Consider the following 14,867-nt stretch of genomic DNA (forward strand, 5'->3'; position numbering starts at 1 on the left):
AAAAAGGAAGTCCAGGTGTTTTGGGGGGACTTTGAGGGAAAGGTGCTGTGCCCTTTGAGGGAATCTGCCATTGCCACATCCCTTTCTCCCCCATGCTCTTTCGGATGGACAGAGGGGTGGGAATGTGATGAGCTGAAATAGCCTCCCATAGGCAGGAGGGGAAGCCAGAAGAGCACCCAGTCTGCAAGAGCTCTTCTGCAAAGACTTCCTTCCAAAATAGGACCCGCCAAGTTCCAGGCAAGCTTCAGTCCCTCAGTCAATTGCAACTGCTTGAATTTGTGCATTTCAGTTCCCTTCCCCTCCCAGAGCCTCTGCAAGACATGCTCTTCAAATAAACTAGTTCCAGCAAATAAAATAATGAATCATAAATTTTATTTCAAAATGTAAACGTCACTAAACATGCATACACGTTAAAACAATAAAATTTACAATTTCGTTAATTTTTCTTTTTGCATAGGACATCATTACAATATAGAATCTATGCCATACAAAATACATACAAAGTTTTATCCGAGCAAGCCAAGGCCAGACTGGGAACTGTACAACTGTAATACTTCACTGTAGTGATCCAGGAAAGATGAAACGTGGCCTTCGGAATTATGGTGGGTGCTGGTTAAAAAAAAGTTCCTACAGAAAAGAAAAACATGAGCTCCATGGAAATGGTCTTGGACCCTTGGATTCTGCCTTGGGCTTTTGGCAAATGATTCCAGAGAAGCTCCGCCAATGGCTTTGGATGGGAAGGGGTTGCCTGTGCGGGCCTGGGGCAGCTGAGACCCGGAAGCATGCACCCAACACATGCACACAAGCAATTCCCAGTCACCAAGGAACCCAAACCTGACAATGACAATGCATAGTTGCTCAGTAGTGCCTCCTTTCTGCTGAGGCTGACCAGCCCCAGAGGCCCCAGCACTCGGCACCAGGGGCCTCTCTAGGATGAGGCCAGGGAGCAAAGTCTCCCACTCACGCACCCAGAGGCAGGCACCTGGAGCCGGCACAGACGCTGGGGCTAATGAGCCCACGTGGTGTCTAGACCCACATGGGAGGTGGCCCCTTGCTCCTCTCAGGGCAGCCAGGTACAAGGGCTCCTCTGCTGAGTGCATGGCCTCGCAGGCATCCGGCTCACACACCTGGTTTCCAAATAAGCACGCACTGCAGCCTGTCCACGGGCCCTCTAGAAGAGGCCAGGGAAAACAGGACCCTGAGGCCTTAAGAAAGCTGTTCCCGCGCCCCCACCCCCCCCCCCATGACTTCCTGCCTCCACCCCCCACCCCCCTCCCCGGAATGTGTGACTTGTAGGGTAGGGGATGCTACTTCTCTCCCATCCAGTTCATTTTTAAATAAAAGTAGTAAAGTTTTAAAGCTGTGTGAGAAAGAGAGAGGCAGGGCAGGGCCAGGTGGCCGCACTGCAAGTCTGAAATCTTCATGGGGGTCAGTAGAAACCAAGCGCGACCCTTCTTCCCTCATGGACACTGGACTCCCGTCTCCTGCCGAATTCAACTCTTCTGATGCTGAGGGACAGGACAGCAGGCAGGAGGCGACGCCTCGCCCTAAAGGGTGCTCAGGCGTGTATCAGTAGTAAGGTGGACTGTGCATCCAAGTTCTGGTACAAAGGTCTCTGGAATGTGTCTCAGACAAGCCTTCAGAGCCTCAGAATCAGGAAAGTTAGTAATAGGACCTGGTTCTTCCTGGGGTAATCCTGATTTCAAAAACCATCAGCCCACGCCTCAGATTTTAGCTTTGGAAAATACGGTGACCAGAATTGTATATGGAAACAGTCAGCAAAAGATGTGGATAACCTATCAAGCATTTCTTACTGGTTGTGATGTGACCAACACATTACACCCTTTAAGCCTTCTAGCACTGTGTCTTTGACTAAATGACCTTTTTTAAATGGGGGAAAGAAAGTCAGTGATACCTGTCAGAAGTCAAAATAGTCAGGTAGCCCTGTAAACACAGCCACAACCAGAAGCAGAGAAACAAGGCCACACTATTGCTCAGATCACATCTTCCTGTTGGGTGGCACCCCTGCCCGGCTGAGATCCTGAATGGGTCCCGAGGGAGTGCCAGGACCCTGTGCAGTCCATCTTAGCACCTGCTTCTGGCAAGAAAGAGGCTGGTCTTCTGGACACACTGGGTAGGGGGACAGAAGACTTGAGGTCAAGTCCTGAGGCAGAGTGGCCAGCCCTCTCTGCCCATCCCCACCTCTGAATCACCCCTCACTGGTCTGAGCTGTGTTCAGGGTGCCGCAAGGACTGGGATCGCCAGTGCCTCAGATGTTTGTACCTGGAGGCTGCACCGTGGCAAATCCTGCACCTGCCTCGGTGTGGGGCCTGGGAATAAAGTCGGGGTTAAGAGTGAGGTGATCTTGCATTCGAGTGTCGTGGGTGGGGGTGCAGCAGGATGCAGGTAGGGCACCTCCAGGACCACGTTCCCATCCAGGACATCTCTGCCCGTTCCTACGCAGCATCCTGCAGGACGGGACCCCAGGGCTCTTTGAGGAAAGGGCTGTGTCCGTCTGTTTTCCTGTATGGCTGTAGGATCCAGTAGGCATTTGGGGAGCTGACAACCGTTCCCCTAATATGGCTGATGTAAAGAGGGGCTTCCTTGTCTGGGACAGGAGCAACACCGGCCCCTTGATGGCTGAGCCCGAAATCAATTTTAGGCCTTTTACAGGGGAACTCTCCCTTCACTCAGGCAACCTTCACTTTGAGATCTCTGCCCCTACGGACCACTAGAACTGAAATCCCAAAATAAGGGTGTGAGTTTTCACTATTATTTCTGTGAGTCCTATGGGTTCCTCAACCCCACCAAAACTGGCAAGCATGGCCATAAACCACAAAAATGGAAGACCCTGAAATAGACGCAGTCTGGGAAAACATTCTGCATGTCTCAAGAAAATGAAGGCTGTTTCAGGAGGGTCCGCCTTGTGTGCCCGCTTCAGTGGAGGCAGCGTTCCAAGGCCCACCACCCTCATCCACAGGAGTCCCTCACTTCATGATGAGATGGAAATCTGCCCTTGAGGACCCCTGTGAACCGTGCCTGAGATTCATGGGTTTCTCCCCGCCCTTCAAGCGAGATGAGTTTAAGCCCCAAGATGATTCAAGAGGGTCTGGTTAGGAGTACCCAGGAGGATTTCTCTCCTGGTGCCCTACCCCCATTTCCCAGTCCAGGCCGGGGCCTAAGGACCACACCCTGCCATTAAACGAGAACCACTTTGGGAATGAAGACACACTCTTATGCCAAAAATAGCCAACGCCTGCATATTTCTGTTTTAAGGCAATGTTACCCTTCCATCTATCAGACGGAACAGCCCTGGGTCATTTAAAGGAAAAATTAAATTAAGTGCTCTCTTTGGAAACAGCCAACACCCGCTTCCCTCCCCCACCCCCCGCCCTGCTCTAAAAACAAACCAGCTCTTCTTTTTATTCCAAGATGACTAGGTTTAGAGTCCTATCTTTTCCTTCCTATGTGCAGAGATGTGGAGCTAGAAAATCTCCTTCCGTGACACCCTGGGCAGATCACAAGGACGTCTGACCCCTCCCTGGAGAGCACCTTGCCAGCCTCCCAGGGATGGGCCACTCCCTCTCCCTGCCTTGGGGAACGGTGGATGGTGAGTGCACCAAAGGACTTTGGAATAAAATTCCTGAACCTGGAATGTGAATTCCTGAGACATAAAATGTATTCAGAGTGTGGCTTTCTCTGCCTCACACGAAAACAACTTTGGGAGGGGACCTCACTTTGGAACTGGGCATGAAGATCTTTGCACCACAAGCACCCAGGGCTCTCTTCTGTCAAGGTCCCTACCGAATATTCCACTCTCTCTCCCAGACCCGACGCAAGCAGGGAGGTCAGGGAGCCCCAACACAGCATGGCAGTCAACCATGCAGCATGGCAGCTCCGCATCCAACCAGAGTGGGGGTGACCCTCTCCCTGCCAGTTCCCACCGCAGCAGAAACAATGCTACTGCCCAATTTAGGGCCCATCGGTCTACCCAGAAGACACCACCACGCTGTCGGCCAATCCCAGCTGACATCCAGTGGTAAGAAGCGGGCACCTGATGGCATACTGTGCCTGAGCAGCTGCTGTGGACAGAGCGTACCTGTCCACTCTGGAGCCAGCCAAAATAGTGGCCAGCAGCTGTGGGCAGTTGCTAGGCCTGGGTCCCGGGTTTGTGCTGCACCCCATACCATGGCAGGGCTGAGTAGAAGCAGGATGGCCACAACCAAGGCACGCTAGGCCCAGGAAGCCCATCTGTGGCCCTCTGAGGTCCCAGGGCTGTTCCTTTGCATCAAAATAGGTACTCATCAAAACAGGTATCTCTGGCAAGATACCCTGAGTCCACCCCAATCCCCCCACCCCCCCGAACACACACACGTGTGCTCATGTGCGCACACACACCCACACGCACGCACACACTCTGTCCTGGGCCCTTGTATTTACAGGCCCCAACTCTCAGGAGGAAGGGAAGGTGATACCTGGGCCACAAGCCTGGGGTCGACACTCCAGCCATCTGCAGAGGAATCTGCTGGACCACTGCTTGACTGACCCCGCCCAGGGCTCGAATCCCAACCCAGGACCCAGCTCTCTGCTCCTCCTCTCCTGCCAGGAGAAGGCCGGTGATGGAGCACTGGAGCAGCCCCACCAGCTGGGTGTGGCCGGGAGCCTCCAGGCAGGACAAGGAGAAGCAGGAGGAAAAGGGAGGAGGAGGCCAGGGGAAACGGAGAGGGTGGAGGTTTGCTAAGTCTGAGTTGGGGACATGGTGGGTCTGCGAAAAGTGTAGCCCGCAACTTTCCATCTGGCATTCCCCGGGGAGGAAATAGGATGCGCGCTCTCTGACAGCATCTCCTGTAACATCCGCACCACTCCTGAAAAGGTCCAAGTCACAATGTTCCGGTCTCTTGCTACAGAATGGTCTCTGTGAAGCATGGTGCGCTGCCACACACACAGCCGCTCACACAGACCCTCTGATGAGGAGGCCCCATGACCTGCCCACTGTTTCCAACAAAGGTGCCCATGCGGGCGAACTCCGGAACTGGATGTGCCACCAGGAATTTCTAACATATTTTTAGAAGACCAGAATTCCCCATTAGAGGCCCAGGTATAATAGTGACAGGGTCCTGCGTGCCTTCTGCAGGGACACGGAGAAGCGGAGTCCTGGCAGGTGTGACCCCGGCCCCTGCCTCGGAGGTCGGACGGTGCAGCACTACGCTCAGCCAGGGCTGGCATCTCTGCTTCCAGTGCTCCCTAGCGCCGTAGGAGAGGGCTCCTGGAGGCGGGGTGTGAGGCAGGCAGGGTGCAGAGGGCTGAAGGCCCCCTCCACTGTCCCCAAGGTGGAGTGCTCCTCCAGCCAGGGACAGTTTAAGGCATCCCTCTGCAGGGGCCTGTCTCAGAATCAGCTGCGTTGCAAGCCCAGCCAGGCTCATTGGGCAGAGGCCAGAGACTGGGTTGGGGGGTGGGCAGGAAAAGGTCAGGCCTGCTGCTTAGGAATCTGCCCTGGAGGCACAAACGTCAGTGACCACATCTGCTCCCAACAGACCCACAGGCTGGCCAGCCAGCCAGACGCTGAGCTCCACCAGACTGGCTGGCCTGCTCTGTCCCCAGCGTGTTCCCGAACCTAACAGAAAACTCCAGAGTGCAAATCTATGTACAGAGTAAGGCGGCAGGAAAGGGTGTCCTCACTGACCTCGTGGAACGTGTCCATCCCTGAGAAAGGGGGTTCAACAATGCTGAATCTCAACTTTGTGGGTATATCTATTGTGCAATTGGTGGGTGGTGTTTTTTGAAATTTTTGTGTGTGTGTGTTTTTTTTTTTTTTTTTTTAACAAATTTACTTTGACACCTGAGGTGAAAAAAATTGTTTTTTCGTGGACTTCGCATCAAGTTCTCTCTCTTCTTTCTTATTACAAAAGGAAAGGCCAGGGACTCACGAGGGGGTGGGAGCGGCTGCTCATGGCTGTGGCGGGCTCAGGGCGAGCTGGCCGGGCTGATGGTGGGGCTGCTGGCGTCGGAGCGGCTGTAGTCGCTGAGGGAGCCGGTCCGCGAGCCCCCGCCGCGCCGCTGCAGCATTCCCGGGTGGAAGTTGGCGTGGCGGCGCGCGTGCTTGGTCAGGTGGTCGCTGCGCATGAAGCGCTTCTCGCAGATGGGGCAGCTGAACTTCTTCTCGCCCGTGTGCGTGCGGTAGTGCCGCGCCAGCTCGTCGGAGCGCGCGAACTTCTTGTTGCAGTCCTGCCAGCTGCAGGCGAAGGGCCTCTCACCTGTGGGCACAGGGGCAGAGCGTCAGTATCTGTACCTGGCCCCGCCTTCACACCCTCTCTGGGAAAGGGCCCGCAACACCCAACACCTCGGTCTCTCATCACCCCTCCCACGTGCCCCACCTCCAAGAGCTTCTGTGACAAATCCATCAGGGCAGAGATGAAGGTGGGCCCCTGCCCTCCCGCCCACGCCTGGGATAGAGGCAGAGGACACGGCCTAGGACAAAACAGCATTTCAGGTGCTGAAGCTGCAGGGCCCATGGGTAGGTACAGGTCAGGGCCCCAGGCTCCTGGCAGTGGACCCCCAAGTACACCACAAATCAGGCTGCACTACACACCCATGCTGGGCCAGTGGTCTCCAAAGCCTGGGGGTTGCAGGCCCATGCCCTGGCTTCACAGGCCTCCCGAAGTCCAGCTGCCCATGCTGCTCCATGGGAGCCACACTCTGGACCCCTGCAGGGCAGGAAGGCAATTCCCATTCTGACCCTCCTCAGTCTAGTCTGTAACATGAGAGGGTGGGCTACCGGGCCTGGAATTCTACAATCAGTCTGCTGCTCCTTCTCTCACAGAAGTCCCAAAGTGGCCAACCAGGGATGGCTGGCAGAGCAGGAGAATGAAACAGGCTCTTGCAGACCCAAGTGTGGTGACAGACAAGGGCAGCAGCCCAGAGCACCCCATTATAGGGGCCTGTGCAGGTAGGGAGGAGGCGGAACACAGTGGGGTGGGAGGTAATGAAGGTTGGCTACAGTCAGGATGCTGCTCCCTCCTTCCCATCCCTTATTCAGAGCGGGAGACAGGCCAGCATTTACCCAGACAAACTCTCAAAGCACAAAACTCTCAATCACAAAAATGACATCAACTGCTCAGGAAGAACCAGGGTGGGGGGCTCTGGCACCCCAGAAACGAGCCCTTCTTGTATTGGGGTGGCCGCAGGGCTGCCCTTCCTACCCGGTCTCATCCCCTCTCACCCCCATACGACCCTAAAGTGACTGCCAGTCACTGAAGCTCGTCTACCCATGTTCAACAGAGGAAACCCACTCACCCACCCACCTTAAACACAAGCAGATATCCAGGGATGGCCAGACAGCCAGGGAGACCCAGCAGCATGGAAGAGAAAGGCCAAGCGCAATGCAACCACCAACTCTAGAGGAAAAGAGTGAAGCCAGGAAACAGAAGAAAATTTTAACTTGAAATTTCTGATTAGTATTCTCTGAGGAATTTGAGACAAAATTTGATGCAAAAGCAAAGAGGATACCATACAAAGAAGTTCAGAGAGCAAAAACGGCCAGGCGCGGAGTCTCATGCCTATAATCTCAGCACTTTGGGAGGCTGAGGCGGGTGGATCACTTGAGATCAGGGGTTTGAGACCAGCCTGGCCAACATGGTGAAACCCCATCTCTACTAAAAATACAAAAATTAGCCAGGTGTGGTGGTGTGCACCTGCAATCCCAGCTACTCGGGAGGCTGAAGCAGGAGAATTACTTGAACCTGGGAGGTGGAGGTTGCAGTGAGTCAAGATTGTGTCACTGCACTCTAGCCTGGGCAAGTGAGCAAGGGTCTGTCTCAAAAAAAAAAAAAAAAAAAAAAGACAGCAAAAACAATAGCATTTAGAAATTGAAAACAGCATTGTGTACATATAAAACCTTCATATAAAAGCTGGAAATATACTCAAAGCAAATATATGAGAAAAAAGAACCAAAAAACAGTTCTGGAAAATATGTGGATATCGCGGTGTTCCGTCTCCTGGTACTGCTGAAGCAGGGGCCATGTGTGGGTACACTTGTTCTCTTTACTGATTTTATGTTTTGGGGGAAAGGGTGTTGGGGGGATTCAAAATCAAGTAGCCACGATTTCCCAAATACATGACAATTACAATCAAGTGAGAAAACAGAAAACATGGAGAAGAAATTACAAAAGAAATAATAGAACAGTCTCTGTCAAAGAGTAAAAAAAAAAAAGAAGAAGAAAAAGGAGACAGGAGACTAACATGAGACAGGATGCACAGAGGTGGACCAAGTAAATGAGTTAAGACCTCTGCTGCGAGAAGCTCTGCAATGTCAGAACACTGAGTAAAAACAGGAGCTCTCACAGCTTAATGGAGGAGGAAGAAACAAACACCAGGTCATCCACAAAGGAACAAGGCTGGGACAGACATCAGACTTTTCCTAAGTCACACTGGATCCTGAAGACAAAGGAACAGGGCCTTCCAAGTTAATGTCTCACACACTCCAGCTAAAATGAGATAAGACCAAGGAACTAGGGACATGACTGAATAGTAAAGGGCCATCTCATGACAAGAGTGAGGCAGAGACCTGGGAGGTCACTGGAGCACAGGACCAAGACTCACGGGGGAAAATTCCAGGAGGAAAGTGAGTTTTGTGCACCAGAGAGTACCATCAAAAGGCTGGATAAACTTCAGGACACAGTAAAGACACATCACTCTTCTTTGTTTAAAAGAAAAAAGAGAGGCAATTAGAAACTCCAGGAAAAATAAAAGACATACAAAAAAATTGTGGTTCAAATTAGATGTAAACGAAAATGCCTCATGATTATGGGTCAAGAGCTCCGAGCCAAGCTCGGTTTCTAGAGATTTTTCCTATGCTCTATTATTTATTCTTCACAACAACTCCACAAGGTGGTGGCAGGAAATGTAATCCCAGCACAGGCCCTGCTGATGGAAGCAAACTTTACACAGTTGTGGTCATGCTAACCTTAGCACTAGTTGTCAATGTTTCAGAACCAATCCTATAAACAAAGGCCATACAACTGACCTGTGGGCCCAGCAGAGAACGTGGATTTAAGGGAAAAGTCGGAATGCACACAGTGTGCAAAGAACATATCTAAATGAAACACAGAGATTTAAAATTACAAAGACAGCCAACAAAATAAGTAAAATAATACATCCATCAATTTAGGAAGAGTTGGAGGGGAGGGATAGGAGTGAGGTAAATCCTTAAATTTCATGGCAGGAAGATAAAAGAAAATATCTAAATTTGATAAATCAAGAAACAGCAATAAAATACAGTTCACTTATGGCAGTAACCATCAAGACAACTAAAATCAGAAAAGAAGTGTTGCTGTCTAGGGAGTGGGGCTGGACTGGTGAGAGGATGTTTTTTTGTTGCAAGCTCCTCTGTGTTATAGGTATCTACCTACCTACCTATTTATCCATCTATCCAATCTGAGATAGAGTCTTGCTCTGTCACTGCAACCTCCACCTCTCAGGTTCAAGTGATTCTTCTGCCTCAGCCCCTTGACTAGCTGGGATTACAGGCACCTACCCACGCCCGGCTAGTTTTTATATTTTTAGTAGAAACAGGGTTTCACCATGTGGGCTAGGCTGGTCTTGAACTCCTGACCTCAAGTGATCTGTCTTCCTCAGCCTCCCAAAGTGCTGGGATTACAGGTATGAGCCACACACCTGGCTTGGGTCTTTTAAAAAAAAAATCCTATGTATTTGTTTCTTCCATAAGAAGAAGAAATGTTTAAATATAGTTCCTTAAATATCTAGTCCAATACTTCCCAAAACATGTTCAAAGAAATGTTATCATCGTATAAAACTGTTTATCGTTTCCAGAATAAAAAATTTTATCAACTAAAGAGTGAAAATGTTGCATGGTAATTCCGCTCTTGGAGATTCACAACGCACGCTAGTCATTAAAAGCTTGGGAAAGTCCAGCATTAAATGGTTTAGCATTAACCATGTCAGGTCTCACAGATGAGGTTCAGACCGTTTGCCCTGAGTTGTGACACTATGGCCTCGAACAAGCTCCGTGCTGCCTGTAGTAGGGCGGATAATGGTCCCCCAAAAGATGTAGCCAAGTGATAACCCCCCAGAACCTGTGCATGTGATCTTATCTGGAAAAAGGGTCTTTGCAGATGTAATCAGGTCAGGATCTGGAGATGAGCTCCCAAGTGTGGAGGGTGGAGAAGAGGGGAGGGGAGTGAGGGAGAGGGGGAAGGGAGCAAGTGAGAAGGGGGAGAAAGGCGGCAGGGGAAGGAAGGGGAGGCATGGAGCAGATTCTCCCTCAGAGCCTCTGGAAGGAATTAACCCTGCCAACACCTTGATTTCTGGAACTGTGAGAGAGTAAGTTTCGGTTGCTTTTCAGCCACCCAGTTTGCGGTAATGTGTGACAGCAGCCACAGGAAGTGAGCACACCGCCCTGTCCTCATAGGGGGGTCCATACAGTGATCCCATGGGGCTGCGCACGACCGGCCTCAGCACAGTGCCTGGCACGTTCCAAAGATCCCCTCCTGAAATCTCAGCTGTTACTGTTGCTCTTAGTCATTAGCCCTGTCAACTGGGTCTCCCCAGATTTGGGCCTGTTGGTGTGCGGGGGAAGCCAACCCAAATTCAGACTCAGCCTTGCTTCCTAATAGCCCTTGTGAGCAGCCTTGTCCTTTAGCTCCTTCTGCCTGCAGGGCGGGGAAGCATGTGAGGTACACAGAGCTACAGGTGGGCCACATGGTGTTGGGGCCGCAGAGAAATGCAGCATCCAATGGATGGGGTGTTGGTGCCAGGCAGCCTGGAGTGGAGGAAGGTGGGTGTCTGGTGCAGCCACTCCACCAGCGCAGCTCTTGGCCTCCCTATGCATCAGGAACTTTATGCTTTGACAGGGCACATACTGGGTGCCTGGCCCAGAGACATGGTCCTGACCCAGGCAGACGCGGCCCCCACGGCTCCATTCTCTGCTCTTCCCTCAGCTTGCTGCAGAGAGGTGACGGCCAATGAACTGGCCCACAACAGGAGATATGGCTCAGGCTAGCAAGGAGCAACACTGGGTCTGGCTGGGTCCCCTGGTAGTGACACTCAGGCAGCACCCAGGAGGCTGACAAGGAGCAGCGCAGAGAAGGGAGAACGGGTGGAGGAGGGAACAGGGAGCAACATGCCCCAGGCCACTTTCACCCACATGATCCGCAAGGAGCCCCAGGAGCTTTCCTGCACGTGGGCGAGAGCCACTGCTTTCATCATATTAGAAATTAGAAATTAAACTGGAAAAAAAGTCTTCAACCCAAGCATGCATTCCAGTCGCTGTCAGAGGGACAGTGCTGTCACACATCCTGTAGCATCTGCAATAGCCTACTGTACTCTTTTGGGAGAATGAGGCAAACAGTGCTATTGTTATGAAAACAGTTTTGATCTCATGGCCCCTCTGAAGGGTCTGAGGCACCAGCGGTTGCCCTCCAGCTTCACTCTAAAAACTGCTGCTCTGGGGACAGACTCCGGGGGGCTGTGTGCAGCCGAGTGCAGTGAGCACAGGGGGGCACCCAGTGAGGTGAGGGGCCAGCCAGGCCCAGCCCTTCAAGGAGTGAGCCCACCTCCCATTCTAAGGCAAAGAGAGCCCAATGGCCTAAACAAATCCAAGCATCCTCCTTGCTGGGCTCAAACCCTGCATCTGCCTCCACCCGGGCGTGTGGTACGGAGACAGCAACATCAAGACAGGGACTCACCAGGACAGGGGCTCCCTCTAGCTCCAAAATGACAAGAGAACCAGTAGGAGATTCCAGACTCCTGCAGAGGAGCTCCTAGCCTTCCTGCCGGATCCCAGAGCCACTCCAGCTCCCCACGTGGGAGGGCCCCAGGGCTTCTGGCTATGTGTGCCTGTGCCTGTGCATGGGGTGGGGGCTGCGGGACAAGGCGGGGTTAGGCCTTGTGAGGAGACTTGGTGAGAGGAAGGGAGCTGGGGTCAAACCTGGAGGGGCGCTAGGTGCCCTGGAGCCCTGAAGGGAGGCTGTAGGAGGGTTGGGGGAACTGTGGGGAGCTGGGGGAGGGGCTAAGCCATGCTGCGGTTTGGGGGTCCTACGGGTGCCTGGCAGTGGGGGACTCTTCGGGTACGAGGCTGCATGGCCGGGTGATGCAGGGTAGGGGACCGCATGGAGTTGCGGGGAGAGTGGGGTGGGTGGGGACTGGAGTAGGGTTGGGTGGGGCAGCTGCTCAGGGCTGCGCGTTACATAAATGTTCCCTGGCGCCACAGCGAGGCCGCGAGCGGAGCAGCGCCGCTGAGTGAGAGCAATTGCCTCATCTTATCAGGGAACACAGCGTCCCACATGCTGCTCTTGCCCAAGCCGCAGGCCCAGGCGGGGACAGCGTGTTCTCTCAGAGAGGCAGCCAGAAGTGGGGCGCAGGGGCTCTCTCTCAGCTGAGCCCCCCATCCGCCTCAACACCCAAGTCCCAGGCCCTCCCCCTTCCCCCACAGCAGCCACATGCAAACGCAGCCAGCTCAGGAGTGTGCGTGCTCCAGCTCAAAGCCTGAGCTCAGACTCGGGCTGTGGCGCGGACTCCACTCTGCTCTGCCCTCCTGCGCAAAGGGCACGCTCCAAGTTATCTCCTGCAATCCAGCCTTAGCCAAACTCCCACCCACCACCCCACAGGTGAGTGGGCCCCCCCACCCCACCCGGCTCCAGCTGCACCTGTATAAACCAACCACATTGCAGATCTTTCTGTCTGTGAACCTCCTGTGGGAAGCCTGTTGAGGGGTCATTTTTGTAATGTTCCCAATGCCCGGTACCAAGCTGGAGCCACAGCAGCGTCTGCTGCAAGGGCCTCTTCTGCCGGCCTCCTGCTGGGTCTTCTCTAGGAAACCTCGCTGAGCTCCCCTTTATGGAAGGGAGAAGGGAAGAAATGCAACTCCTACCAGGAGGTCCTGGAAAGGCAGATGAGCCGTCACCCTCAAAGGGATGTCTCGGATACAACAGCAGACCTCTGCAGCGCAAGGGTCCATGCGGGTGTTTATCTGGAGGCAATGGCAGGGGCAGGGCTGGTCAGACTCAAAGGGAGGCACAGGGAGAGCCTTCCAAAGAGAAACTGCTTGCCCTCAGGCTCCCAGGCCACTGTCCCCAGTCTCCGGCTATTCCCCACCAGTGAGTGGGCTGTCATTCACCGATGGACAGCTCTGCCCTGTGGGCACTGGTTTGGGGCCACTTCTAGCTCCCAACCTCAAGACTGCCATGTTTTTCACTCCAGGGAAGCCTGTTCACCCTCCTGTTCTGGAGCAGCTCGGCACACGGTGAAACACAGGGGCTGATCAACCGCTGGCCTCCAATGAAACTCAGGCACACAGCCTCGGGGGTGGCAGAAAGGCCTGGCCTCTGTGGTGGGGGGTGGACTTCCTAACTCCTTAGGAGGCCATTTGGCTGTCCTGTTCATCTCTAGGAATGTTAGTGGTTTATTAAGCCACATGGAGCTGACATGCACACGGCCTCCCAGGAAGTCCAGGTTGGAAGCTCTTACCCACCCACTGAGCAGGTAAGGGAAGTGAGGCCCAGGAGGAGAGAGTGAGCTGTCATTCAGCTGGCTGGCGCCAGAGCTAGAGCCACAGCTGGAACCTGCCTGTGGCAAGAAAACACCCTGCTCCACCTCCACTCCTTTGTTGATGCCTCAAGGATTGTCATCCAGCCTGTTTCTCAGTCACTGTGAGCGTTAAGTGGGAGAATACGTGGGGCACATGCCTGCTGCACAGTGGTGCTTGGAGGAGATAACAGTGTTATCACCTATGGGCCAAGGGGCCCCAGAAAGCATGTTTGTGAGCCGCCCAGTAGTAAAAGGGACATGGGGGGCAGGTGTACCCTGTCCCAGGCGCTCTGGTCTAGTGCCGCTGATCACACACTACTACCCACTCTTCACATGCAAGAGCTGGCAGGGTGCTGAAGCCTGGCTGGAGACTGCCACAGTGTCGGAGGGAACACTGCTTCAACGAGAGAATCCTCCTTGGGCAAATGTGTGTCTCCACATTTCTACAATGCATGCGAAGATATTTTTTAAAGTAGGCATTTTTCTTGTTGCTTTGCTTTGTTTTCGAATAGGATAACTTGATCCTAATAATTCATAAAGAAAAACACACAGGAATAGCCAGAAAAAATCCTGCAAAACAATGACGTGGGGGAAATGAGACCACCAGGATTCAACAGTTTCATAAGCTGATTACTGGCCAGTGAAGCCCAGCAGAAATGGCAGAATTAGAACGAAAGGTAGTGGTAACTGTGCATAGGATGGAGTGACATCTCGAACCCCTAGGGCAGGGAGCAGTCAACACTTGTTATCAGGACACTTCGGTAGCATCTGGAAAGGTTGGGTTCATTCTTCCTACCCTACATCAGGATAAATTCTAAATGGGTCAAAGATTCAAATATGAAAAATAAAACCACAAACATTCTAGGAGAAAACTGTAAGATAGAAGTTCCTTCTATGAATCAAAGTCCACAAACCATAAAAGAAGACTAAAGGCTGGGCATGGTGGCTCACGCCTGTAATCCCAGTACTTTGGGAGGCCGAGGCAGGAGGATCACCTGAGGTCAGGAGTTCAAGACCAACCTGGCCAACATGGTGAAACCCCGTCTCTATTAAAAATACAAAATCAGCCGGGCGTGGTGGCGGGCGCCTGTAATCCCAGCTACTCAGGAGGCTGAGACAGGAGCATCACTTGAGTGTGGGAGGCAGAAGCTGCAGTGAGCCGAGATCACACCACTGAACTCCAGCCTGGGTGACAAAGTGAGACTCAGTCACAATTAATCAATCAATCAATTTGACTGCACAAAAAAAGTATACTATACTTCTCCATGAACAAAGTCATCATAAACAAAGGCAAGAGATAACTGGCAAAACTGAGAGAAAAAATA

The 14,867-nt window shown here is 52.7% G+C and overlaps 1 protein-coding gene across 1 annotated transcript in view; it reads right to left on the reverse strand.

Annotated features, from left to right (window-relative positions):
- Positions 1 to 350: 350 nt before the first annotated feature.
- The window catches only part of KLF13 (KLF transcription factor 13), a 51,317-nt gene continuing 36,800 nt past the window's right edge, over positions 351 to 14,867 (reverse strand). Inside the window, exon 2 of the mRNA XM_032174469.2 lies at positions 351 to 6,254. Coding sequence (XP_032030360.1) covers positions 5,965 to 6,254 — 290 coding nt within the window. The 3' untranslated portion in view covers positions 351 to 5,964. The remainder of the gene's footprint in view (positions 6,255 to 14,867) is intronic.

This window comes from Hylobates moloch, unplaced genomic scaffold, assembly GCF_009828535.3.
Source record: "Hylobates moloch isolate HMO894 unplaced genomic scaffold, HMol_V3 SCAFFOLD_14, whole genome shotgun sequence".
Classification (NCBI taxonomy): domain Eukaryota; kingdom Metazoa; phylum Chordata; class Mammalia; order Primates; family Hylobatidae; genus Hylobates; species Hylobates moloch.